At 34.2% G+C, this 27,344-nt stretch overlaps 2 protein-coding genes across 7 annotated transcripts; both read left to right on the top strand.

The window, feature by feature from the left end:
* Nucleotides 1-96: 96 nt before the first annotated feature.
* LOC114878060 (proton-coupled amino acid transporter 2-like) lies at nt 97-23,740 on the top strand. 6 transcript variants are annotated; one of them, XM_029191426.2, is made up of 15 exons: nt 97-540; nt 833-982; nt 1,094-2,867; nt 3,227-3,419; nt 3,521-3,639; nt 12,495-12,571; nt 14,973-15,089; nt 17,883-18,033; nt 18,565-18,692; nt 19,029-19,113; nt 19,293-19,565; nt 19,791-19,969; nt 20,357-20,389; nt 20,622-20,794; nt 20,876-23,740. In XM_029191426.2, exons 6-15 carry the CDS (start codon nt 12,495-12,497, stop codon nt 21,115-21,117), a joined length of 1,458 nt encoding a protein of 485 aa, XP_029047259.1. In that variant the 5' UTR covers nt 97-540; nt 833-982; nt 1,094-2,867; nt 3,227-3,419; nt 3,521-3,639; the 3' UTR covers nt 21,118-23,740. The 6 variants fall into 6 exon arrangements, with proteins under 6 accessions (XP_029047259.1, XP_029047258.1, XP_029047257.1 ...); XM_029191425.2 differs by having other exon boundaries at nt 97-982; nt 1,094-2,450; nt 2,573-2,867; XM_029191424.2 differs by having other exon boundaries at nt 97-982; nt 1,094-2,450; nt 2,531-2,867.
* Nucleotides 23,741-24,112: 372 nt separating this feature from the next.
* On the top strand, nt 24,113-27,134 carry LOC114878082 (calponin homology domain-containing protein DDB_G0272472-like). The gene is made up of 12 exons (XM_046285974.1): nt 24,113-24,133; nt 24,203-24,400; nt 24,473-24,614; nt 24,683-24,906; nt 24,978-25,109; nt 25,303-25,539; nt 25,620-25,702; nt 25,772-25,976; nt 26,050-26,191; nt 26,333-26,526; nt 26,604-26,766; nt 26,798-27,134. The coding sequence occupies exons 1-12, from the start codon at nt 24,113-24,115 to the stop codon at nt 26,941-26,943; spliced, it is 1,887 nt and encodes a 628-aa protein (XP_046141930.1). The 3' UTR covers nt 26,944-27,134.
* The last annotated feature ends 210 nt before the right edge of the window (nt 27,135-27,344 follow it).

The following is a 27,344-nucleotide window of genomic DNA, read 5'->3' as shown; positions in this document are numbered from 1 at the left end:
ATTTTTTAATCAATTGATATTTTGATAATTTAATAATATTATATTAATTGCTAGAATTCATTTTTATTTTTAATTTAATGAAATTTGTAGTTACGTTCGTTTGCTCATAGTTTTTAGGATTTATTATGAGCACGTAAAATTTAATGCATATTGAAATGATGAATACAAATATAAAAATATATTTTTTGTTCACAACTCGTATAGGTAAATATCTTTGTTTCCTCTATCATCAGAGGTCGCAAAACTTGTCGGTCACTGACCAGAAGCTAGCAAAAGCCTAGTTATTTTAGATCCTCTTCCGAGAGAGAGAAAGAGAACATCTTGGCACCACTCTCTAAATAGTAGCTTTAAAACACAAAATAAAATTGAAATGTAGGCCTGCAACTGCTTGTATGCTACATCTCATTATTTCTTACGTAATACGATGCAATTTACAGATAAATAGAAACAAAAAAAAGACGAATTTCATTTCAGGAATTATTCGACCGAAGACGAACTAAATCTTTTAAAGTTTACAGCGACAAGATAGTCATCAACAAGGTATTAGTTACGTGTTAGTCATTGTTTGCCTGTAGTCCATTTCAAAGGAAAAACTTTCCACGTGAATCAAACATGTTCAACTTTTGTTTTTACTATTACTTCGTTCTAGAAAACTTTCCATGTTTCCCCCTGGTGTGCCACAGTTAAATTCCTATGTAAGATAACACCAATTTTTTTTTTATCTGTCACATCGTAACGTAATAATGCACAATTTTTTCTTATATCGTCTAATTGTCGCACAACCCTATTATGTAACAGTTGTTTTTTCAGTTGTTAAGCAGTGTATTTTCAGTTGTCAACGAGATATGCAGTTGCCTGATTAATTGTAAAATGCACCAAAGAAACTGAATACTTCGCAATGCAAATACCTTTGAGGTCTTTTACATTGTTTCTCCGTTGTAGCGGTGGGAAAATCTTGGCGTGATAGTCAAAGCGACAAAAGGTGATCATAGTATTTTACATAGGGACATTAAAGCTGTAAAAATCATCTTTCATTGATATTTCAATTTATAGGATTGTATGAATTACTTCTTCCTTTTTTTTTCTTTTCTAGCAAGAATGATTTGAAGATTGTGTCCATTGTATTAGATAAGACGAGTAAGGAAGTTGGGTTGCATTTGTGCAAACACATGGTTCAATAGCCGAAGAATTCTGTTAGGTCAACTCAAATTTCCTTACTAATGCGTCACCGGAGTGGAAAATTTGGAAGCCCTTGCGTTTCGAGTTGAGATACGACGATAAAACTGATCGTACTTCCAAAAAGAGCGCGTATCAGTGATCTCCTGATCAAATAACATGTTCAATTATTTGATCCGTTGAATGGCGGGATGATCAGTAGTTACCGATACCAAAAATCTTAAATAATCAAGTAATTAAACATGGAAAAAAAAATATACACATCGAATTGAGTATCCTCCTCCTCGGATAAAAAATCGGATAAAGTCGGATAAAAAAGATAGAAACAAGTTTTAAATCGTGTTAATGTTGTATCGATAACGCGCTCTAATTAAAAGCTTGAATTATTAATTATCTTTATTATAGTTATATGAAACATAATCATTTTCAATATGCAAGTCATCGTGTAAATAGCAACAAAAGATATGCGTAGGTTGTTGTTTTTAATCTGTTAAACGGTACATCGGGAATATTTATATCTAGTACATTGACTGTACATATAAACGAAATACGGTGGACCTGGAAGATTTGATATTCAATGGAAAAAAACTGGCAAAGGATCGTCATACGTACATATATACACGCACACGGAAAGACGAATCTTATTTTTATATGATAATCGTATTTACGTGGACGTGAAGTTTAAACTTTTACAAATCGAGGGTATCAATTTAAATTATTGCTTCTTAATTAATGCATTATCACTTGAAATCTTGACATTTCTTAATCCTTATAATAATCAGAGATATGTAATTCTATTGTTAATTTTGTGTAAAAAAAAATTAAAGAACAGTTGCCGCATTTTATGGGCGCGCAATTTTGAATTTCAGTAGATGGCGCGTGCTTTTATTGAACTGGTCGCGCGGTAATTGTTCAAAGTAAATTGACTTACGCTATTTTTTCCATAGAATCGATGATTCGCCATATGAGTCTTACTAAGAAATTGATATTGGTTATTAAATTACAGAATGAACAAAATATTCTATATTTAATACATGGCTGCTTTAATTTAAGGTCGTACCGCGCCTATAAAAATGTTATGTACATACACGTACGACCTCGATTCCATTTATGGTTTACGTTATACAGGATGTTTCATGACGTATGAATATAACTTCATGGCTGAATGTTTGAAAGGTGGAGATATTAAGAAGATCTTTATAAACACACATGTACCATGTCTGTACTTTAGTTATAGGCATTAATATTTCAATATTTATAACATCAATATCTAGGTATTTATTATCATTTTTTAATTACTCTAACGATAAGTGAAGATGCGATCAATTCATTAATCTTGTTTACGAATGTCTAGTTTAGACTAATCTCTTTATCTATGACATTACATGAAACATAGAAATGATGAAATAAGGAGTGAAGCCTACTGTATGTTCACGCAAGCAAAGGATTAAATTGTACAGAAATATAAAAGGAAATAAATGAACGAAATCTCGAAGAAATCCGATAAAAAGAGATAAAGCGGACATAGCAATAAATTTATTGCACCGATTATATCGTTGGATTATGATCCTTCTGTCTCTGATTGTGAGATAATTTCAAGAATGTTAGTCAGCGAGTTCATGGAATTTTAATAGAAACACGTAATATTTCGTTCGACGATACTTAACGGCATTGGAATAGACGATAAGGAGGTAAGAAGAAACTTGAATTCGCAATTACTCACACGCGAGCCGGTCACTTGGTACGCAATAATAAACACTGTATCAATGAAAGGGATACTTATGGAGGTCGAAGAGTCATTGATTCCATTGCTTATAGCTTATAGAGTTTCGTCCTTACAACTAAACCCGTGCCGGAAGTAACTTCAGAAGGTATTCTCGCTTATCCAATAAGTTTAGACCTTTGCCATCAGCTACAAAATTATTTGTAAAATAAAATTTAAATAAAAATACAAAATTTCTTCCATCGGATGAGGGCTCAATTTAATTGTAAAATATTTCAAAACATACTTTTCTATTTATTAAGTTCATGAATTGTTATTATTATACAGGCTTAAAATCATGCACGAAAAGAAGTATGACCGTGACATTCTCTGGTTGCTACGGAAGTCAGTTTTCCAGCTGTTGAAAACGTGTCCACGACCCCAAGGATGGTACAGTTCACGGCATAGACAACGGAAATTCATGGGTCGTTCGCGTTCCACGGCTCGTCAAGGAGGCGAGCCAAGAATGACACAGGTCGGGGTAAGCAACGGCAAAATAACAACAAGGAGCAAGCAGCGGTCTTTGCTGCTTGCCTCGAGGCTCGAGGCTCGAGCGTCCTCAGTAGCGCGACTTCGTTTCAGTCGCGCGGAAGCAGCCGACCGTTGCACGTGCTTACGGACAGAAAGACGATTATCGCCACCATCCATGGGTTACCAGTACCCGTTTACACATTTGGATATTTTAAATTGACCTTAACAAAGTGAGTACTATCTTGCTTCATTTTCATTTTTTTAATTTTATTTCGGCAACGATAAACCCGTACCCGTGTTCAAAGGAGATCAGGGTGACTACAGATTAGGCAAATATTTTATATTCTTGGTTGAAACAACTGCGAGGGTAGACGTAAAAATAAGAAATATTATTCAATTTAGTTGAAATAGAACTTACGTCAGACTTAGAAATACTTTGTTCGCAAAGTGTTAAACGGTATTTCGTTGAGATTTCAGATAATTTTTAAACATTTCAAATTATTCTTTTTAAATATATAGAAGTTTGCCGTTTAGAAATTTGAGTGCCTAATTTTAGTCGAAGTACCGTTTGTATACGTAGGTTTGGGTCGAGATTGACCCGGTACCGTTGTTCGAAGATTAAACGACGAGTGAATGCGTTATTTGCGAATTTGTTATAGAATTTCTTAGAAATATTTTTTTAATTTAATTATGTCATTAATATTATTTAAATGAGCGAAATTATTACGACTGGAAAAGAAACATAGTACTAAGAGTAGAAAAAGTAATTAAGAAATTTTTCTCAGAATAGCTGTTTTTTCGACTCGTCAAAGACCCGGCCGCACTTGAAGCGACAAGGTAGATCAAACAGCACCATTATCAATGTTTACAGGATAATGTGCTTAACAAAAGTATCCCTTCATAATAAAGTTTACTCGTTTCCTTAAACGATAAGATCGACTTGGAACAAAATTACGAAGCGTTAAGATACAATTTTTGTATTTTACGACTACCACTTGAATATGTTAATTCTGTCGAACAACACCGGTCGGTTTGTTTTTATTATTAGTTCAACAAATTCTTAGAAAATCAATTTTAAACGATGCAGTTTTACAATTATTTCAATGTGGAACATTAGTCATGAGGTGCAAGCGAGCCGGTTGGACGGTTTGATTTAGAGAGAGTTTTAAATAAACTGTCCGACAATTGGGACGTGATTACACGCGACGAACGCTTTTTCGTTGTTTATGAAATTTATATACGTATTCCATCGAATTCTAAAGAGTTGTTATAATTTTATAGCATCCTCGTGTTCGCCAACTAGTATGATATTTTTATTCTTATCGGGCAATGGCTCTTAATTCGAGTAATCTCTTAATAGCCGCTATTATCGTGGATTCGAATGACAATGATGAATTGAACCGGGTGTGAAAAGTCCGATTTTTTCTGGATCTCGCGTTTAATCCTTAGAGTACTGTGGATCTATCCGTGCAAGAAGAAACGGTTAATACAGCTTCGTCACCGTTGTTTTCATCCTGTGTAAAAATTATTCGGTTATTTGAACAAACCGAATTGATGTCTGTGTTTGCATTCGGTGTTTGGTTCACGAGGATCCGTGCATCTATGCTGTGACCATTCATGGACAGTTGTGTTTACATTTCAGTTAGCATGAACAGTGGTTTGTTAGTATGGTAGGAATGAACTTTCAGTTTACGAATTAACACTTTATAAGACGATTGAAATAAATAATCGCGAATTAATTTACTTAATTACTTTAATTGCTCGTTACTTTCTTCGGGTATGATGCGTGCGATATCTATCAAGAATGTAATCTCCGTTTATAGTTTATGATATGAAAAGTCATGGTTATTGGTATTCAAAGCAACCTGGTTATCAGTATTAGATGATAACGAATCAAAACTTCTCGTTAGATTATAAATGAGATGTTAATTTCGTGATACGCAGTCTTTTTGAAAGGGAAGGGAGAACGAATAATCTTATCGATACATTAATTTCAAGGAGCATCGATAATGTTAAGATTACGTTTAACAAATATAAATCTGCATTTTTTTTTTGCAACAAAGATGCAAATGTTATTATTTAATTACAAAACTCAATTATAGATTATGCATATTAGAAACGTACGAATGTTGTGTCTTTTATAGATAATCAGTTCTTAATGTTTCGCAATAATTTGGCAATATTTATTCCGTTTTTTGGACTCTTGATCAATTTCAGTAATATTAAACATTTAGGGTCATCGATAACATTTTGGTAGAAAATTTACGATAATAGAAGTATATTATTATTCAAGTAAATGTTTGAACACATGCTTGACAAAATTGGAGTGTTGGCCATTTTTAGGAAAATAGGAATAACAAGGTGATAAATATGGAATTGTAGGATATACAAGTGAGTTACGTACTTGCGCTAGTATATTCATTTATCCTACTAATGTAAACTAGGACTTAATACTCTACTAACAACTTGCTCAATCGTTTACATAAGTCTAGTAAACGGATTTTTCCTATTAGTCTTACTCATTCCAACATTTATTCTAGCAATGTGATCTACTATCCTATTTTTAATGTTTTCAATACTTCAACAATCATTTATTCTATCTTTTGTACAAATATATTACAAATTTCGTCTATTTTTACCATTTGTTGACTTTGCTACTTATCACTCTACTAATGCAAATTTTATCATTCATTAGCTCACTAATTATAGCTTTACTTATTCCACCAATATAAAATAGAATTTAAACGTAGATTACATAAACGATTGGACAAGTGGTTGTAGAGTGCTAAAGCTAGCAAAAATTGATACAGTATACTAGTATACTTTAAACTAGTCCTAATACACATGGTATGTAGTTGTACGACGAAGAGTCGAGAGAAAGTTAACGGAAAACGAGTAGAATTTTTACACAGACATAGCCAGGGTACTTGTATTTTCACCAACTAAATCTAGACCAACGAGTACCCTCCATAGGTTCTTGCTAATTGGATCCCCATTAGGATCATTAACACGTTACACCCGTATTTGTCCCATGTTTGTTACAACACACGACGAGTCCACTGTACTCACAAACGATCGATGTGGTGCAACATATCCGTTGATTGTCCGTCATTCATTTTTGGCGATAGTCCACAACGAATACCATTACCTTAAAAATAAAGCCAACAGAAACTGTATCTGATTTTCCATTCATGCAAATCGAACTGATAATTCGCTTGTTCAAGAACGAACTGGTTAGAAATTATGCGACTGGAATGCGGATCTTTTAGATTGTAATATGCTAATTTAATTAGCGATATTAAAATCTCTTCGAGACTATTTTACGATTGAAATATCGGTCAGTTTGTTTTTGTGCGACGAAATGCCGATTCTTTAACAAATGACCATTCCGACTGAACGATTTTTCTTCCAAACGATGCCATTTTTTATTTAGCGTTTAAATGGAGCGCGTTAATCAGATTTCTGTGCAAATCATCCTCCTGAAAGGATGATTGGTATAACTGGGTTAATCTTATCGCAGGAAAAAATGGCACGTCCAAGCAAATATTGACGATCGATTTGGCGATGAAGAGTTGACTGGTGAATCTTGGCTGATACATTGTGGCATGTGCAAGAAACGTGATGATATTGCGTCGTTTCTGCTAGCTCTTTCTTTTTCTTTGTTCATTACAACGAACGAAAAAGGACACGAGTTTTCCGTAAATATATTTCTAAAGATAATAGGCGAAAAATTCTTTTCATATTGTAATTTATTGTAGTGGAACGAACTACATTTGCTGGTTTCTTTACATTGCAAAGCTTAGAGTAACTTTTATTTATCCTTAAGGTAATATTCAAGATTTTCCGTGCTAATGACTTCCTGTCACTCGTTGTTATTTAAACAACTGGCAGTTTGTTTCGTCTATCCGTGAATCGATCGATTTGCAAAATGAACAGAATACTAGGAATATTTATTGAAAGTATCACAACGAAACAGAGACAATGAGTTCGATAAAGGGTATACTGGTATCCTAATTTCTTATCAACTTCTCAATAGGAAGTTACGTTGGTTATTGAACCTTCTTAACAATAATTTCAATTTTATTCCCAACAATTTCATCCAATTACTACTTTTTATTTTGCACGATTAGATACATTAATTTTATCGTCCTTACGTAAATTTAATTTTCAACCCCTTCGCGCAAGACGCATATGGTGTGTCATCGTGTGCATAGTACATAAGACGCACGTGTTGCGTCGTCGGTTGCATCGGCACAAGACACACCCGATGCGTCATCGGTCGGGAACGATGTAAATGTCTGTTGTGTCGAGCGAGGTCGGTCAATGCTGAAATGCAGCAAACCAGTGTTTCTTGTTCCTTGCGTTTTTCCGTCGAGCGAAGTTCAGCTGCGGCTACGCTCGCTTTCCTATTACTACGGAAGGAAAGTGTGTCGTGTTTCGTCGGAGGGAAAAATCGTAAATGGTAAAGGAATAATAAAATCAGAATCTGGTCGATTATCTAATCCATTGGCTAACGTTAGTTTCCAAAATCCTAATTCGAAGGATCAATTATTTATTTTATTGCTTCGTAGCGTCATCCCGCTTTAATACATCGTCTTAACTATAAAACTTTCTTAAATCTATGCGCCAGCCAAGAGTCAATGTAAACATTCAAACAATGTATATATGTAGTGTGTTTCTTAAATGGCGTATTTCGTGTACGTGACGCGGCTGGTGCTCTTAAAATAACGCGATTTTCTAAATTAGTACCTCTCATTTACACCTCTTTTCGGTCTCCCCTTGTATCTTATTAAAGACGCCTCTTTTGTAAGTAACAAATCATCCTTCAACAATAGCACAGCTTAAGTTTCGTCACAGTGTTGGTATTGTAACAAACGAAAAAGAATTTGATTGAGTCATAAATAACAATAGCAATAATCATTAAAATGAATGTAATTCGTGTAGGATAATTTAGTAAGTTCCTTTGAAAAAAGACAATGGAAAGTTGCCTAAATGTTAATTGAAATGGAACAGAAGAAAATAAGGTCCAAAAGAGACTGGTCCGTGCAGCACCCAGCAAAATGTTAATTAAAAACACGTATTGGGCTTGTATCAAGAGTGCGAATGGATCAAAGTCAGGCCAATAGGAAGGCTAATTCTAGACGAGACGATGTTCTGGCTCAGACTCGTGTGTTTCTTCCTGGTGCGATGCACGTGGTGCAGAAGCGAATTCCTTAAGTTCAACCGGGGCGCCGCGTTATCGAACGCCTCTGCTATCCTTGCAACGACGAAAGTTCGATGCAAAAAATATCTGGCATTGGTTATTTTCGATTGAGCGCCGTTTACACACGTGTATGACTATGCAATTCCTGTCATTTAAAGAAGAAAATAACAAAAAAAAAGATACTCGTCTTGTGATGAATTATTACGACAAAGATATATTACTTATGCACGTTGCATTTGTTCTTTGATTTATTTCTTCTGCTTGATAATTGTTTCAAAAGAATTCTGTATCTTCCATAGAGCGTTAATTGCATTGATTTATTCGTTAGTTAATTTCAATAAAATTTGTAGGTCCTTTCTTAAATACAGCCGTTGTTCAATCAATTCAGAGCTATTTATATCGTTCATAGGAATCATTGAGTGAATTAGATTGACATAAATTTCGGACGAATCGCAATAACGTTTATCGTAATTGTACCGAGAACCATAATCGCGTCAAGAATCGCATTAGAGGGATAATTGAGTTAAAAGAATAATTCGTGCCCTTTGCCACTGTAATAAGGCGAGTACGCCTCTATGAATCGAAGAATGGGCCACTAATTTATAATTGGAAACGTGTACTTCAGTCTATTTATCATAATATGACCCTTTTATTTGTGTCCAATTTTAGGGTCAGTTGTTGCTTAATTTCCTGCCTTGCTTCTCGTCTTTTCTTCAATATAAAATAATTGCAAAAGAAAAGTAGTTAATCAAGATAATGATAATGACTATACTTCATAATTGTAAGAACTGTGCATTACAAAGAAAAAATATGGTAGACATTTGTTTATTTTCTCTTCTGTTTCTTAGACATGTACGATATGATTGATTGTTTAAATAATCCTCGACAGATTGTATTTCTGTCCCGTATTTCAATCGAGTACATTTACAAATGGCTGTTTTATAAAAGAAATTCAACGCTAGAATCTTAGCAAAGCGGAACCGTATTTCAAAATAAATGTGAAACAAGAAAACCTCTTTTTCTAGATCATTCACGTTGCTGGATTAATTTTTATTGTCATTGTGTTTTCAGTTATAACACGAATTACTGTACGCGCGTTTGTGTTTTATCTGTTTCGTTCCGTTTGTCTTCTCGCCAAAAGATAACCGTTAATTAGTCTCGCGATGGAGACTAATCGCGAGTTATCACCGAGATGAAACTTTCAAACAAATCTTTGTCAACGAAATGCAAGAAAATGACGTTACATTTTCCTTGAACTAGACAATTCCTAGAGATTAGAATGTTTCAATTTCGAGTAAGTGAGATTTATCGTTTCATGGATCCTTTGTAGGTGTCAAATTTTTCGAAGATATTTCATTAATACGTTAAATTGTAAAAAAAATTAGAATCGTTAGAATGATTGCGACATGAATGATAAGCAAAGTGCGAAATATCGATAATCGCAATCAATTAAAACCTCATTGATACGTAAATTAATACTCGAGATATGTTTTTATTTACTTAGTCGCTTTTTTATCCATTTAATCGTAAATGTAACTTTCTCATCGTTATGAAGTCAGTGATAACGCTTATCACTGTTATCTGCAATTGGTCTACCAAATAACGAATTCATCCAAATGTAACTAGATGCAATTCGCGTTAGATCGCAATACCGAAAGGTTTCAATTGAATTTGAAACACTGGAACGAAACGTAAAAGAAACTATTCTGCTTAAAAGCTGTAAAATTACATGTTTTTACGCTTTGGCTCTTAACTGTCTGTGTAATCGTCACGTAAGGTGCTATTACAAACGATGGTCTTTGTGATAAAAAAAAGAACAATTTTACCTAAAGCGTTTACCGTCAGAGCGTAGGACGTAATTACTGTCGAATTAGACACCTAAAATGGTACTAGCCCTTTTTTCACTGATTGAATGACACCTGGCATAATTGACTTCTTCCTTGTTACGAAATCCTCGACCTTCCAAAAGGAAACGATTAGCTATTGTCAAAGCTTTTGTTACGCTTCCTGTATTTTGTTGTTTGTTATAACATTGTTTAGCAATCATCTGAACTATTGAAATAGAAAAATTAAGGCTTGAATCATTTTTCTATGAAAATATCCTTTCAGAATACGATTGTTCCATATTGTAATCGAAATTTTCGATTAAAATTTTTTTGCAATTAATATTAATGCTACTTAGAATCTTTTTTAATCTTTTCTCCTTCAGTTATTCACAATGTTCGTTATTAATGAGCTCACAGTCAACGTGTTAATAATTACAATTTCTTGTTTATACCAGCAGGGATGAGATTACAATTTTTGTTTCATTTCATACACGATACGAAGGTAGTTGTGTTGCAACACGATTGCAGAAACCTTTGATAAATGAGTCACGATTTGAGTTCAACGAGTCTGCAGCGGAATTCGGTCAGCGAGTAGGATGTTCCAAGCGTATCAAACATTGTACAGCGTGTTGTAACTAACCGATTAGAAACAGGCATGTGTTTCTTTTTGCGATTTTAGTTATCGTCCGTTTGTCGGTTAAGGGAGAAGATTGCTTGTCTCAATAGCTATCTCATTGAAAGTTTTCCAGCGTGAAACCAGGGAAGAACCGGTTAAAAAGTGATTCGTGTTCGCGCGATGATAACACGCGTTCACGCTTTCGATCGCTTCATTAGCGCGGAAAATGAGTGGGTGTTAATCAATCGACGCGTCATTTTAATTACAATGAAGTTTCATTGTCTCTCAGTTCTTTCAGTATCGTTTCCAATTTATCATCAGATATTCGAAAGATATAAAACCTTCAGTTCTTGTAAAATTTCATTACAAAGCATTTATCATCACTAACGAGAGATTTGTTTCTATGATACTCAGAATTTTTCTTCTCTCCTCATATAGTAATTAATTGAACAAATTCGAAGAAATTCCATGAACTCTTGATCTCTATTGTAACACGTGAACAGTTCGGAATTGGTGGATGAATAATTTTATTGTTCGCTTGATCGATTCACGCGTACACGTGTTCAGTGCGTACATCGGGCATGTGCTCGCGATTTCTCGTGGTTCAGCAAGCTTCTTCTCGGTCTCGAAGTTCAATTTGCTTCGCAACCACGCACCGATTACTTAAGAAGTCAATCAATGACACACAGTGTCGATGATTATTCGAAACGAGCCAGAAAAAAAAAGAGTTGGGTTCTTGCACGAAACGTGTTTATTTATCAATTTTTATCACTTCATTGTAGGTACAAAGTTCTTGCCGCAAAGTCTGCTTAATTTCGGTTATTTTATTTACATAATAATAGAATTTCAGAAGTTTTTTAATTTTGAAATTTAATTTGGAATTTTAGAATTTTAAAATAATGAACGGACCAGTTTACATTTTTTTTTAGGAAGGGCTAGGCACACTATTTATCAGATTTTACAGTACGGAAAATTCCGTAACCTTCAGTTATGCGTTAATAATCTTTCCTGTAGGTAAAGCGTTAAGAAACCGCTTGTTCTTGAATGAAAAGAGATGGTTTTTTGCACGCGACTTCTTTATTCGATCGCTGGTTGTTCGTTCATGAGGATGTCTAGTTAATAGCGGAATATTACTGGAGAAAATCGAAGGAAGCCGGTTAACAGATGTTCGGTCACGTTTCCGTGAGAAACTGTATCGTCTGATGTATCTTCCATTGAACTCCCTGCGACCTCGACTCCGATTGTTTGCCGACGAAGAAAAGGCGGTTACGTCGTGGTTCGAGAACTTAATTAGACTTTGCAACGTTAAAGTAACTATGAACTGAATTCCCAACAACATGTCTGTTTTTATTCGTTGTTTTACGGCTAGCAATAACGTTATATCGATCAGAGTTATTGATTGGTTCCGTTAATTGGAATTTTTTTCATTTCCTGTTACAGATGGAAATGCATAAAAACACGAACAGCAAGAAGAGTTCCATACGAGGAGACGAGATGACGCTTAAGGAACCTCACAGGTAAACGAATATATTTATAGCGGTAGAAATGCAATTAAATTTTAATTTAGATTTGACGCGAATCGATGACATAAAAATGTAAATTCGTTTTTTTTTCTTTTTTTTTTTTTCATTTATTCCTATACACTTCAGTTTCGATCAAATCGGTGATTGCAATTTATCCAGTTCATCGATGACCGAAATAGTCAGTGGAATGGAGCGGCGATATTAAACGGGCAAATTGCGAAACCCGCAAGTCTTATATATACGGTGTTCCTGTTTCAATGGCAATATCGGAGCCAAGAATGACGTAGCTCCTTGGCACCCAACAATGTTCCTTCGATCTAGTATCGAACTGTGAAATTTTCCGTCTTACTTTATTCGTTCGTTCGTTCATTTTGAATTCTGAACTAAATTCGACCAGATATCAATTTTTCGTCTAGATATTTTAAAATTGCCAGAATTCCATCATAGATAATAACAAAATTATCACCGATATAACTTTCATTGAAATTTTAATCAATTATTCCTGAAGGTCGGGAATTATTTGCCAATGTAATATTAAGTTAGATAACTTATTAGAGAAACGTACAAGTACACTTTCCGACAAAGATGACCATAGTTGAAGGATTCAATTGACCATCGTGTCATTCGACATATGAAAATTTTAATACATTTTCCAACACGCGTTAACGTATTAAGGTCGGGACTATAATCAAATGGAAATGTGATTGCACGTAAAGTGATGGAGGTTTTCCCATCCTGTTAATCGGCCGAGATCTTGTTACGTAATCGATATTGTTATCCTCTGGGATTTATACATACTTGCTAGCTTTAAACCAACAGTGTAATTATTGCACGCGATCATTATAAAAGCTTATCCTTAATGGCATAACGGCACGCTCATCGAGGGGAATTCATTTTTTTTTTTACCTCTATTAGCAATTATAAATAAACAACAATCTATTACTATTTCATTTTCACATTTTGTTCAACGTTTACTTGGTGTGCAAGTTATAAATTGCACGTTAATTATTCGCCTCTTCAAGGATCCCTCGATTATCTATCGATGATTGTTTTTTCTTGTACACGTTTTTCATTTAATCTCTGTCGTAGTATCTCTGTTTACGTAGACGGAATGAACACTGCAATGTTTCTTTTTTGTAATTCTTTTGATAGGGGAGAAACGCTTGATGGATGAGGTGTCCTGCAGATATTTCAGGATTTAATTAATTACAAAGAAACAATGAAGAGTAGCTTAAATATAGTATAAAGATTAAAAAAAAGAAAATGTAGCCTTACGTTTTTACGATCGAGATGATTAATAGTTTAATTATAAGATTTGTTTCATTGAACCGAAACGTAGGATGCTGCGTGGGTTTTGAAAAGTGAAACAACCGGGTTGCTCGAAGAATTATAAATAAGGTATGATAAATTCGATGGTTTTTTGTGCCCACGCTTACGGACTTATAAGGAAGGTACAAAATACTTGTTCAGTTTAATAAAAAAAGTATTTTTCACTGGTCTCACGAGGCTCACCTTGAGACGTTTATATCTGATCTACAGTGTATAATAGGACCCAGACAAAAATTAAATTAATTCTTTCAAAACGAAGGTTTCACCGGATACAAAAATATATTTTTTTTTCTGTAGAATGTTCATATTTTTTATGCCGCAGTGCTCTTCGATCGGATATCTCATTGCGATTACGTTAGTTTCACCGAAGTAATTCTCAAATTGCTCGTTAGCCAACTTTTATGAGAATCCGAGTGAAAGTAGAACGCAATCACGTGTTTCAACGTTGGATACACGTTTACGTAGAACTATGGTAATTGTAAATCTTGCGAACAACTGGTTTGACGTTCATGGGAAAAGGGTAGACGTAACTTTATACAGAAGTAGACAGACTGTCGATGCATTCTTGCTGCTACTAGTATCAGATTCATTTCATAAACGAAACCTTCGATAATTACGGCAATATTTATTACTTAACATTTGAATGATGAACACTGGCTCATCGGAGATCCATTTTGGCGGAGTAAAAGAAAGATCTAGAGCAAAGATGAAATGTTTTGTTTATAGAAACACATTTTTTATCACATTTGCGAATTTTATTGTATGTATCTAAGAATTCACGTGGTAAATATTGTCTTTATAGTTTACAAATGCATTCAATTCAATAGCTATTTATAAAATTATAAATATTGGGTTATTCAAAAATTCGTTTTTTTCTAAATAAAATAAAAGTATACACTTGTTTCCTTTTGCCTAAATTATAATTAAATAGTTATTAATTTTCGTACGATCAAAAATTCATTTATCGTTTAAGTAACAATTTGACTAATTTTTTTTTTCTTTTCAGGAAAGCAGAAATTCTTACAAATCAGGACACAGATTGAACATGAATTATTTGATGTTTCAGGAATGGCAGCACCTACGGAGCCTTTCAATCGAAGGATCCGATTTTGGCGGTGGAAAAAGGATCTGAAATTGAAAGTGTACATAACGAGCATGGAATTTCCGTTCACCATCCGACCTCGTAAGTTCAATTACCTCGCAACTCTCGATTCTTATTTGCTCGGGCTCGTTCAACGTGTCCTTCTAACAATTTTTGCCAAGACTTTCGTGTAAACCTTCGACCGGATAAAAACAAAAATATACGACACTTCTGGGCTCATTGTCAATTGTAGGATTTTAGAGGAGGAACACGTTTCATCGTGTTCACATCATTGGACGTGTACGTGTGTTTGCTTGAACACATATGTGGCAATGTTACACGGCCACAAGATAAGTTCCGCTTTGCGGTTCTGCTTTACACGGTACACTCACTTTCCGTTGCCCACTTGATTTTTATCCTTAGGTAGGATTCTTGATGAGTACACGTGTTGAAAATTAAAAACATGAAATGTTATTTATGAACACGTTGATTAATGATCTTATGTAAAAGAAAGAAATTCCAATTTATTGGAATTATGTACTTTCTTTGATATCAATCGAAGCGTATTTTTATTCTCTACAATAAAGTGTTAAGGTGCTTTGGTCGAAAATTGATTGATTTAAAAGATATTTTAGGGAGAGACAGGGAGAGCCTCGAGGTCTCTCCCTAAGATATCTTTCGAATTAATCAATTTTCGACCCAAGTACCATAATACTTTCTTATAAAGAATAATAACAGATAACAATTAACGTTTATAAAAATATATAATTCCATTGAAAAAAACGAAATTGACCTGATAATCTTTGAAACGCCTCCACTTCCGGTGCCACCGTATGCACTACGCGATGCTTCTTTCGACACTATTCAATTTTTCCTGACATTTATTTCTATCCTTTACCATTTTATAGCCAAGCTTATTGTTAGATCTTTGTATCTAAGCAGCTCAAGGATTAATAAAATATCGTTACGCCTCCTCTTTCCATTATCCTTTCAATAAAAATGTTTCCACGTAGGAGGAAGGAAGTAATTTCGCGTATCTCGATAGCGGATAATCGTAGATTTCCGTGAAGCATCCAAACATCATTTTCCAAGAAGATCCGACGAGCATAAATTCGACATCGTTCAACCTCTTCCTTTTTTCCTTAAAGTAACAAGATAATTGTGAGATTCCCGCGAAGCAATTGCGAAATACCGCAAAACCTATCTCAACTGGATCTAGCTTCTTTGTTTTACCTTCCTGCAATTGTTACAAATAATTAGAGCGTTAAAATCGAGGAACCTTGATGTGCATTGTTTATTTCGAATAAATGTTGTTAACCTTGCATTCCGCTTACTGATTAATATTTGAGAGAACGATGAACAATATTGATAATATAAACGATGATGCTTGCAGGAACACTATCTTTGAGATAACAAGGGACACTATACTTGAGTCATTTAATTCTTCGTATTTTATTATCAGTTATAACATTACAGTATGTACCTATTATACTTTAACACTTTATTCATTTCTATTCAATCTTTAAATGTAATTCTACTTCCTTCAGGAAATCATTTCCATCTATTCGAATATATTTAACCTCTGACTCGTCTTTCCTCGAGATCTTAAATTATAGGAAGAACTAAATTGTCCACTTTTTTAATTGCAACGTTATTGTTGATACACTCAGACGTGTTCATCCGGACGAAATGATACCAGATTCTGTATTACAGTCACGTACAAAGGGTAATTTCCTTAATTTTCTAGCAGGCTCAACATTAATGCAAATCACGATATGAAATAATTGGCAGGGAAGTAAACGAGCGTAACTGTGTAAGTTACTTTCATGAAAGTATGATTGTCATTACTATGCTCGTCCGAGAAAGTTTTGTTCCTTTGAAAGAAAAAGTTCGTTTCAATGAAATAATTAATTTTGAGGAACTTTATTTAATCGCGAATAAAATATCATTAATCTTGATAGATTATTTCAACAATGTAAACACTTCTCTTGAACAAATAATATAATGAATAACATCAGCAAACATGATTAATGGTCAACATCGAGGCTAGGCTTTTCCTACAGCCGCAAAAGCCGAAGCCGATTCTCGAAATAAATATGTTGGCATAAGTTCTCATTGGTTCGCGTAATTTCCACATTTAACTTGTCATTTAGCCGTGAATCGTTTCTCGTGACGTATTAAATACCTTTTTAATAGATTGTATAATTACACGATCCATAACGTAAACTCGGAAAATTATTGTACGCGTAAGATCCATCCTCCTCGATCAATTATTTCGAATAAGTCTAGAAATAATTTGTTTCTAAACATACTAATTGTTTTCTATTTTAGAATTCAGGTTGAAAAAAAAAGAATAAATTAAAATTCCTCCGGAATATTTATAGACGTTTCGAGCGAGAAATTTTCAAAGAAATTCACCAAATTTATTCATTCAAGTTTGAATAAGGATGTTTATGAATTAGGCTGGTTTATGCAAAGCATCGAATTTGCAGCCGAACAGACGTAAGCGAACGTTTTCGAACTCGGTCGGACGGTTCATTCGCCGGTGATTTTAAATTAGCTCGCGAGACAGGACACGGGAATTCTTGAGAAATTCGTTGTCAACTCTGGCCAGCTTTTCGTTGACAAACCGCACGACGAGAGACAATCGTTGTGCGGAAATGTTCATAGATAAACGAAGTAACTTTTTACTATTTTTCATTCATGTTTCTGAAACGATATTTCAAGATAACATACGGAGGAATAAATTTCGGTAGCGAAAGAATGTTTGACAATCGGATGATAGGTGATAGATCGTTCATATTCACGGTATAAATTTTATTATTCAAAGTCAAACAGCGATAGGAATACGTTGAATAATGTAGAAGTATATTTACAATAGTTGAATTATTGCAGGTATTTAGAAACAATGATGCACCTGTTCAAAGGTAACGTCGGGTCCGGTATATTTGCATTAGGGGATGCTTTCAAGCATGCCGGACTATTGCTGGCTCCACCGCTTACAATCTTCCTTGGGGTTATTTGTGTTCATGCCCAACATATTCTGGTACGTAAATCCAAATTCTTGATTTATTAACTGAAAAAGAATAAGGGATACTTAAAATACATTTTTGGGGGATATTTTCCAACCACCACGATCTCGATTCGTTCACCGTCCTTAGTCAATCGAAAAAAAATTAATTAATTTTCATATTTAAAATTTCTTAAAAATAAAGATGTCTCGAAAATTAAGTAAATTATTCAAAGGTTAATTAAGTATCATAGAATTGTTCAAAATGATTGCGGTTTCGTGTTTCTTAGTTGATACAAAGAAACAAAATAAGTAGTATGGTAATAAGTTTAATATGGTAAGCTTCTCGTATTTGATATCAGGGAATTAGAAATATCAGTTTCTACAAGTTCTCGAGTAACATCAATTTATTATCGAGACCAGAAAATCATACAAGAAACAGTATCTTATTTCCTTATACGAAATTTCAGCTGATCTTTCAAATATACCACGTGACACGTGTAATGTTGTAAATATATTAAAAATAGAATAAATGTGTAAATATGTCATTGTATATTGTACTTACAGATTAAGTGTAACGAAGAGGTGACGCGTCGTGTTGATGATGTGAGCGCCTCGACTGGATTCGCTGGTACCGTGGAATTGTGCTTTGCTACCGGGCCTCTTGCACTCCGAAAATACTCCGTATTTATGAGGTTCGTACACATGTAATAAGAAGGAGACAAAATAGGGACACCATCCTACCATTTGCCTCTGTTATTTCGATATTTGTCGGATCTCTTGTTTCAAAGCTCCTCGCCCACTTGCGTTGAAATGGGACAAACGGTCATTCGTGATTGAAAAATTTCAATAACAAATCTCGTATTCAGTTTCAAATAATACACTGAATGCCTCATTGTCGGAATTTTGAAAGACTTCGAAAGAAAAATCATTTGTATTCGTTCGTTCAATTTCAATCACGATACATCATCGTCCAATTTCTACCAAGTATTCGACCATCATTTATATTACCACCCGTCGCTCTGTTCCAGACAATTGGTTAATGTATTTTTATGTATCACGCAACTCGGATTTTGCTGCGTTTATTTCGTTTTCATCGCCACCAATATGAAGCAGGTGAGTGCTAAATAATATATTCTTTATTTTTAGTCAAAAATTGAAGCATCATCTTTTATTAAAAAAATCTTGGAAGATGATAGTTTTGATTGATCTACCTTCGCATTCTATTCTTCTATATTTATTCTTAAATAGTACGAAAGCAAACGGCATAATTTATAATTTTGTACGTGCGACAGGTGTTGGACGTGTACGGGATCGAGATGGACGTTCATCAACACATGGCTGTGATTCTGATCCCCATAATGCTCAGCACGTGGATCAGGAACCTGAAGTACCTGGTGCCGATTTCCTCGATGGCAAATTTTCTGGTCACAGCGGGCTACATCGCCACAATGTATATAATGTTCCACGATTTGCCACCCGTTCAAGAGAGACGGTACATAGCGGATTGGCACGATCTGCCTCTGTTCTTTGGCACTGTGATATATTCTTTCGAGGGTATCACTTTGGTAAGCGTCAACACAAGTGCGTCCCCTGCGTTTATGTAACCGTGTATAAATTTGGCCAGACGCTAACTTCGTCGTGGTTCCCACGTCTAATGATAAAAGAACCCCTTCAGGGTTTCAACTTTTTACGTAACTGTCGTAGAAGCTAATATTTGAAGGAACCAGTCATTTTTCGTCGTCGCCCTTTGATTAAAAATATTATTCACAACGAACCTTATCGTATTCCAGGTTTTACCCCTGAAGAATGAAATGAAGAAACCGAGTAATTTCAATAAATCGTTCGGTGTTCTGAACGTGGGAATGGTTATTGTAGGCGCGATGTTCGTCGCGATGGGTTTTATATCGTATTTAAAATATGGCGATGCAGTGGCTGGATCTGTAACGTTAAATCTCGAATCCACTGAAGTGTAAGTATAAACAGAATTTTTCTATACTACAACACCCATGTTACGATTACTTCTCGGTCAATAAAATCATTTCCAAGTCAGTACACTCTCGGTGTACCTGTTAATCACTCGCTAAATTTGTTAAACTATTAGGTAAGAAATTTTTATTTCAATCTTGTTGAAGCATCATACAGATTAGTTGTGAAAGAAAAGAATTATGCAAGTGGTTAACAAATGTAATTTTGCCTAAGGATAGCACATAAAAATCCAATCTACAGTAGACTGTTATGCGTCCAGGTGATAAATCGCGGTCCATTAAGAATAATCAAAATTCTATCACACAAAATGATAGCGAGATGCAAACGTAGTTAAGAAAAACTGTAACATAATTTTCTGTTGCATACAAAGGGTGGATGGAAAAATCATCGTCACGCATTCAAGGTTTATATCATACATAGGTTTTCTACAATTGTTGTGTTCCTTTTTACAGTATCTCGTCCTTGTTATAAAATCAATTAACAATTACAGATTTTGATTTTTAATGTTGGATTAATTATGCATGTTATCTTCTTTAACATTTAGAGTGGCGGTGGAGTTTATTGCTTGTAGATTTGAAGAAGTTGATGGTGTATGGAATTAAGAAATTCATAGCGTTTGTCATTTCGTTTTACAGCTTACCACAGTGCATTAAAGTTGCCATCTCGTTGAGTATATTACTCACGTATGCATTGCAATTTTACGTTCCCATTGCGATCATTTGGCCGAAGATCGTCAATCAATTTGGCCCTTTCCAGTGGCCAGTTATAGCAGAGACTGTTTTCCGTTCCGCGGTTTGTTTCCTCACATGTAAGTCGAATGTTAATTAAATAAATGAACAAGATTCAATTCGAGAAATTTAATGGTAATTGTTTTTATTAACTGTTCCAGTCATCCTAGCCGAGGCGATACCTCAACTGGGTCTGTTCATATCATTGGTAGGCGCAGTGAGCAGCACCGCCCTCGCCTTGGTATTTCCACCGATCATTGAGATGGTTGTGTGTTGGCAGAACGCATCTCTTAGTCCTTTCACGATATCAAAAGACATCTTGATAGTACTGATCGGTCTCCTAGGCTTCGTTACAGGAACGTACGAGAGCCTTAACTCGATCATTCGGGCGTTTAGCACGTAATTTAAAATTAGTTCGTTGTATAAATCGTCGTTATAAGTATAATTAGCAGAACGCGCGGAATTAATGGATCATGACATGAACGCGAACGTATAGGCAATGATTGTTGATGATAAGAAAAAGCCAGGATTCATCGAAATTTTGTAGATTGTTACTATTAATACTACTTTATTATTATCGATAATAATGTTATTTATTAGCCTAGCACCATGTTGAGTTCACGTAAAACGGATCTTACATCTTAATTCTTGCTATGTAATATTCTCTGTATTATCTAGAACGAGGAAACTTATCATCTGTGATTTGTTTTACTGTCGATAAAGTGCTTAGGATTCTGTATATGTACAAACAGGGTAAAGAAATCTCGAGTTTTTTGTTTTTTTTAGAAACGATTCGCGGTTACCAATTCGAACGAGATCAGTAAGTTGTCGATTAAAAATAATGTTACATATAGTGATATTTTAATTGTCGTGTTATTCACAGGAATTTGCTATTTATTTTATTTCTAATTGTAAATAATTCTACTAAGTACTTGAAAGTATAATTAGTGGAAACAGTTAAATATGCTCAAAAATATAATCATTGCTTAGAGTTTTGGCCAATTTAACATGATAGTTAAATTATTATATATTTTCATTTTGATGCTTTTAACACGTTGAGCACCACTCGAAAGTTGTTCAAAGTTTTATTAAATAGTATTTTTATTATCCACAATTTCATGTATCTAAACAAATCCTAATGAATTCCTATTCAAAACCAAGGGTCATCCAAGTATGGATGGCACGGTAGTCAACGTGTTAAGGATTTGGTAATCGTGACCGGAAATTCGAACTCGTACGTGATGTATCATCGCCTATATTACAAATTATGGTAATTGTTTGTGTCTTGAATGCGACGTAAAGTTAGATATCTATCATAGTTTTATAGGCTGTCCGATTAGCTGTACGGATTACACGTAAAAGTAAACGCTGACTGTTACTGCAATTACCGTGATATACGTAGCTCATATGAATTAACAAAGAGTTTTAAGAGATGTAAAAGAAAAAAGAAAAAATAATAGAAAACAGAGAATCGACACGACGAACAAAAGATGAATGTTGATCGTGATCATTGTGAAATGTAATATCGTGTTCGACGATCATGTGATATAAAAGACATACGCGTAAGTTATACAGGAAACGTACAAATGCTTTTTCGTCGAGGATCGTTGGTTTAAGATTACGGAATGTTGATGGTTCTACAGCGTGTCGATTTGTAATTTTATGTATTATAGTTGCGAAGATGCGATTGTATTATAGTTGTGCCAGAGGGTGACCATCGTTTTGGCATGAATAATTTTAGTCGTATTTATATCATTATTTATTAAACACATTTTTCTAAATATAATACATTATCTTATGTTTTAATTCAAATACATACAATTTCCAAAATCAATGTTGAATTGAATATTAAAAATATTTAACGATATTGGTCACCCTGGGTCACAATGAATTATATTAGTTCTTAAACGAATCACCACGTATTCTCTTATATACAAGAGAATCGAATTTGTTTTTCATTTTACAGCGACTGAAGAACCCTCGAGGGGATGAATTATATTTGTTAAGCAACGGATGTAACGTCGATTCGATGTGTATATATAATGTAATTTACTCACGTTCTTTCTCTCGCAGTGTGACCGATTTATTTATAAACAGGAAGATTGACGAAAACGACGAGAAATTGCATCAATTTTGTACGCTGTCACTGATGGACAATACTTTACTTTAATACCGAACTTTTTATATGTGTACATAGATATATAGTGTGAAAAAACGAAACGTGATAAAAAAAAAAAAGACAGAAAAATTCAGCTTAAATTAAAAGTGTAAAACTTCGATACCCGTTTTTAGAATTAGATCGACGTTATCGTGTGCTAAAACTAACGAAGATTAGTTAGATAATTACTAACACATTAGTTCATTCGCGTTCATCGACAAAACGAAAGTCTGTTGATACAGATTTAAATGTATCGAACGAAAAGAAAACAGTATTTCAAAAAAAAAAACAAGAAAAAAAAAGAATTTGAAATACAAATGATACAAAAAAAAAAAAAGAACAAAATATCCCACTGTCATACGTAGAAATAGTTAAGGGTTACTTGTAAATTAGTACAAGAATTAGAAACATGGAGTACCGTTGCGGGGATATAACGTTAATCGTGATCAATTGTTATTCATTTGCACACATCCAGAATTTATACTTGTGCCCAATGGTCTGACGATAGATTTCTAGGATCTCCTGTAGACCCATTGTACCGACATAGTATTAATTGAACTTCTGGATGATACCAGAAAATGTAGATACACAAATGGTGCAACTGATGCATCATATTGTGGAGTACAAATTCTCTCAGGGATACTTTATACACGTAGATTGTGTTGTTAGGTGTCTTTTTTCTTTTTTTTTAATAGTTCTTTTTTTTTAAAACGGTGTTCTAAGTGATACCTTTCGTTCGTTGCAGGTTGATGAATGATGAGAGTCAATGAAACGTGCGTGATCACGCGTGCTGTCTGTTCATGTACCACTGTGCTCAGTGATGCTCGATTTTAATTGATCATTGACTAAATAAATGATTCGAAATTGACTGGCTTTAGTGAATACCGTTTCGACATGGGAGAGATTGTGCTTGAACACTGATAGCCCTTAATTTGTCTAGAAAAATTTGTTCGAGGATGTCTTAACATTTTAATTCATTAATTTTCATTTCTGAAGAGGATTTTTTATTTTATAATTATTTTCTATGGACCCTCGTATTATTTATATTTTACAGTAATCCTTAAAGAAAATTTTACTGGAACTTATTTATAAATAATTCGAATTTCGATGAATTTTCTTGAAGTTTGTCGATTATTAATACACAGATTTCTGTGGATTCTGAAGTTTGAAACGCTAGAGGGTTGTTTGCGAAAAAGAAGAATTAATTAAAAGTTTTGCAAGCAAAATAGAAATTTTAGAAATGAATTGCACAGAGGAGGAGGTATTTTTATTTAATTTCTTATTTCTACAATTTCTTGTTAATTATAATAATTGTAATTATTTTCCTTAGCTGACGAAGAGGAATGTTTTTCATTTGAATATCTTTAATCCTTTGATCAAAATTTTGGAAAGTTATATGATAATTAAGAAAGAACTAAGTCCGGATGAATTTTGCTTAATGTTATTCGCGAAGAAAGAAGAGAAAGAACGATGCGAAAATGATTACGATTTGCTCAGGGAACGTTTTGATAATCTTGAAGATCTTAAGGTTACATTGAATCTTTTATATTAACAAAAATTTTGGCAGAAAGATGTGACAATAATGTTTCAGGTTTTAAAGGATTTATCAATCTCGGAGCAGAATATAATTGCCGATTTATTTATAAATATTCTTCGTTACGAGTCGGTCTTGGAGGCAATAAGCAAGGATTTTTTGAACCATCTTCATTATCGCAATAATAACGAGTTGTATCAAACTATGGGTGGGTTATTCGTTAAATTTATGTTAATTCCAAATACTATCAACGACTTAAACAAATTAACGTTTCAGTGTTGGTGTACACTCTCTCATACAGAATTTCCAATCTATTTTTCGAAGAATCTATCGACTGTTTCGTTCACTTTAAAATTAAGAAAATCTTGTCTTTAGTTTTGTATCTTCTTCGTTCGGAAACCTCGAACCTTTATTACGAAAAGGGTCGTCTAATTTTCGAGGAAGATTTTGTGGAACAGAAACTTGTACTACCATTTTTAGAGATTACGTCGTGTTTAGAGGTTTACCAAGAATTCTTCATAGAATAATCCGTATGTTAAAATTCCATACTGTCTAAAGTAAATTTTATCAGAAACTTCGGGACCAATTAAAGGAGTATCTGCGAAAGATGAAGAAGCCTAAACCAAAATTGACAATTCCAACGTTTATGAACGTTTTGAATCATCCGAGGCACCCAACCAGAGCACCTCCTCCCACACCTGAAGTGAGTATCATAATTTGAGGACTATCTAGGAATAGTTAGCGAGCTACTAAATTTTGAAATAAATTCTCTGATACCTGATATTGTTAGTACAAATTGAATTTTTTTTATATTCGAATTGTAACCCGATTTAAAGTGGTCGGATCAACGGAACTTCGAGATTTTCTTTTTTGAAGACTACTCGTATCGTGGATAGGACTTGTCAGCGATGAGATTCGCTCGCGATGTACCGAGGACAAATTACGTTAAACCATCGACTGAGATGAGATTGGAATCGTTGCGAGTTGCGAACAAATTGCAAGCTATGAATTTATTGAAGGATGCGAACGAGAATGCACCGAGTTGTCTGAAACGTTGCAAAGTTTTCGTGAAGACAACTGAGGAAGAAAAACCGAAAGCTACATTCGTGAGAAAATCGGCTCCGACGTTTAAGGTTTCTTTTTAATTAATTATTCGTTATTGGAGCTTTGGAGTTTTGCCACGTTATTTAATTAATAATTATTCGTTTAACAGCCTGTCGTGGTGAAACACACGGCAGCTTCGACTTTGAGAGAATGCGCTCGTGTGATCGGTGACGAAGAGAAAGAAATAAAAAAGTAATTATTAAAAGATCTATTGTTTCAGTAATCAACAGTCTCGTGATTTTTTCTTTGGTGAAATTGTAGATTAAAGGGTTTATTGGAAGGGGGACTGGATCCATCGGCGATATCAAAGTTCGAGGAAGAGAAACGGCAACAACAGAAAGAAGAAGAATTGTTAAAGATACAAGAGAAACATCTTTTAGGGTTGTTAACACACGAAGGTGCTTTTATTGCAAAGCAATCGTTGTTAAATGATATTAAATCGCACGCTGAAAGTGTACGGAAAGAGGTACTCGAACTTTTTTCTAATTTAATAAACAGTTATTAATTGTCGAAACGATTGCTTGCTTTTCTTTTTAAAGAAACAAGAATTGTATGAAAAATTAGAAAAATGGAGAGAAGATCATAATAAACAGATGATAGAAATCGTCGAAAAATGCCGTGAAGTTGAACAATCATCTCGCGAAGCTTTTAACGCTATGATCGATGAAAAACGACAGAAAGGTGAATTATTTCTAATTTTCTGTTATTTATTCGAATTTTATTAGGTATTCAAATATTACCAATGAAACAGCGGATTCTTCTGTCAACAATATAAGTAAATATTTGATGAATTCATTTACTTTAATTAATTATTCATTCTAGCTGCTGAAGTATCGGAAGAATCACGTCAATTGAAACTCCAGATGATAAAACAAAGAGAGGAAGAAACTCAGAGAAAGATAAAATTGATTCAAGAAATCAAAACGCTTCAATCATTACGAGCTTTACCTTTTAAGGATTTCGATCCTACCGAATCCAGTGGACTGGGTCTTTTTTGCGAAATGTCCTTAGTGGAGGTTTATGATAATTAGAATTTATAACAGTTAAATTCTACGTATGTTTTCATAAGTAATAATAAATCATTCTATTTTAGCTGAAAGAACGATTATTTTGGACGAAGATGAAATTGAACGAAGAGATCCAGAACCGGAAGTCCGCCATTCGTCAACAACGCGATCGACAGAAAAATTTGATCAAAGATACTCGTAGAGCACTCGAAGAATATAAAGCAAACAAGTTAGTTATTATAAATAACTGTACTTAAAGAAAGTAATTCCTTTGGCTCTATCCTCAGACAAGCTGCTCCATCGATGAAATCGGAACTGAAGGAAGTAAGTTCACCGGAAATAGAGGCGTTGAGGAAGATGTTGGAGGAACGAAGAGCTTTAAGATGTCAAAAGAACAACGCTTGTAATTCTAGTTTTAACAAGTAAAATGACGGTGTTTCGTGATTTGTTCTCCTCATGTGTGTTATGTGGAAATTGAGTAACTATAGGAGGATGCTGAATCATTGTTATGTACTGACAATATTCTTATCACGTTTCCGACGCTGTTTTAGAGCATAATCAGTCGATAAATATCGTGCTATAAGCTATAGTTAAAAATTGAACAGTCATTGTCTCGATATTGGCATGCTCCTTACGAAAGTTTGTTCTTTAGATCAAAGATTTTAATAATTTTTGTTAAAAAAATTTGTTGAAAAATTATCGAATGGATACCATCAAAAAAATGTTTGTATAAAATATTTTACAAAGGGTTAATAAAATTTTAGGGGTTGCACTTATGACATCTTTAAAAAAATTTAGAAATAATCCTGAAAAAAAAGGAACGTTTT

This window comes from Osmia bicornis, chromosome 5 (assembly GCF_907164935.1).
Source record: "Osmia bicornis bicornis chromosome 5, iOsmBic2.1, whole genome shotgun sequence".
Taxonomy (NCBI): domain Eukaryota; kingdom Metazoa; phylum Arthropoda; class Insecta; order Hymenoptera; family Megachilidae; genus Osmia; species Osmia bicornis.
The sequence above is the reverse complement of the archived record's forward strand: the minus strand, read 5'-3'. Positions and strand labels throughout refer to the sequence as shown.

What these genes read in the sequence shown, in the direction of transcription:
- LOC114878060 (XM_029191422.2), top strand. Translation starts at nt 12,257, where the DNA reads ATGTATCTTCCATTGAACTCCCTGCGACCTCGACTCCGATTGTTTGCC. An exon ending in AAATACTCCGTATTTATGAG is followed by an intron (nt 18,693 to 19,028) that starts GTTCGTACACAT and finishes GCTCTGTTCCAG; the next exon opens with ACAATTGGTTAATGTATTTT. An exon ending in CTTTCGAGGGTATCACTTTG is followed by an intron (nt 19,566 to 19,790) that starts GTAAGCGTCAAC and finishes ATCGTATTCCAG; the next exon opens with GTTTTACCCCTGAAGAATGA.
- LOC114878082 (XM_046285974.1), top strand. Translation starts at nt 24,113, where the DNA reads ATGAATTGCACAGAGGAGGAG. An exon ending in CGAGTTGTATCAAACTATGG is followed by an intron (nt 24,615 to 24,682) that starts GTGGGTTATTCG and finishes TTAACGTTTCAG; the next exon opens with TGTTGGTGTACACTCTCTCA. An exon ending in CGATGAAAAACGACAGAAAG is followed by an intron (nt 26,192 to 26,332) that starts GTGAATTATTTC and finishes TATTCATTCTAG; the next exon opens with CTGCTGAAGTATCGGAAGAA.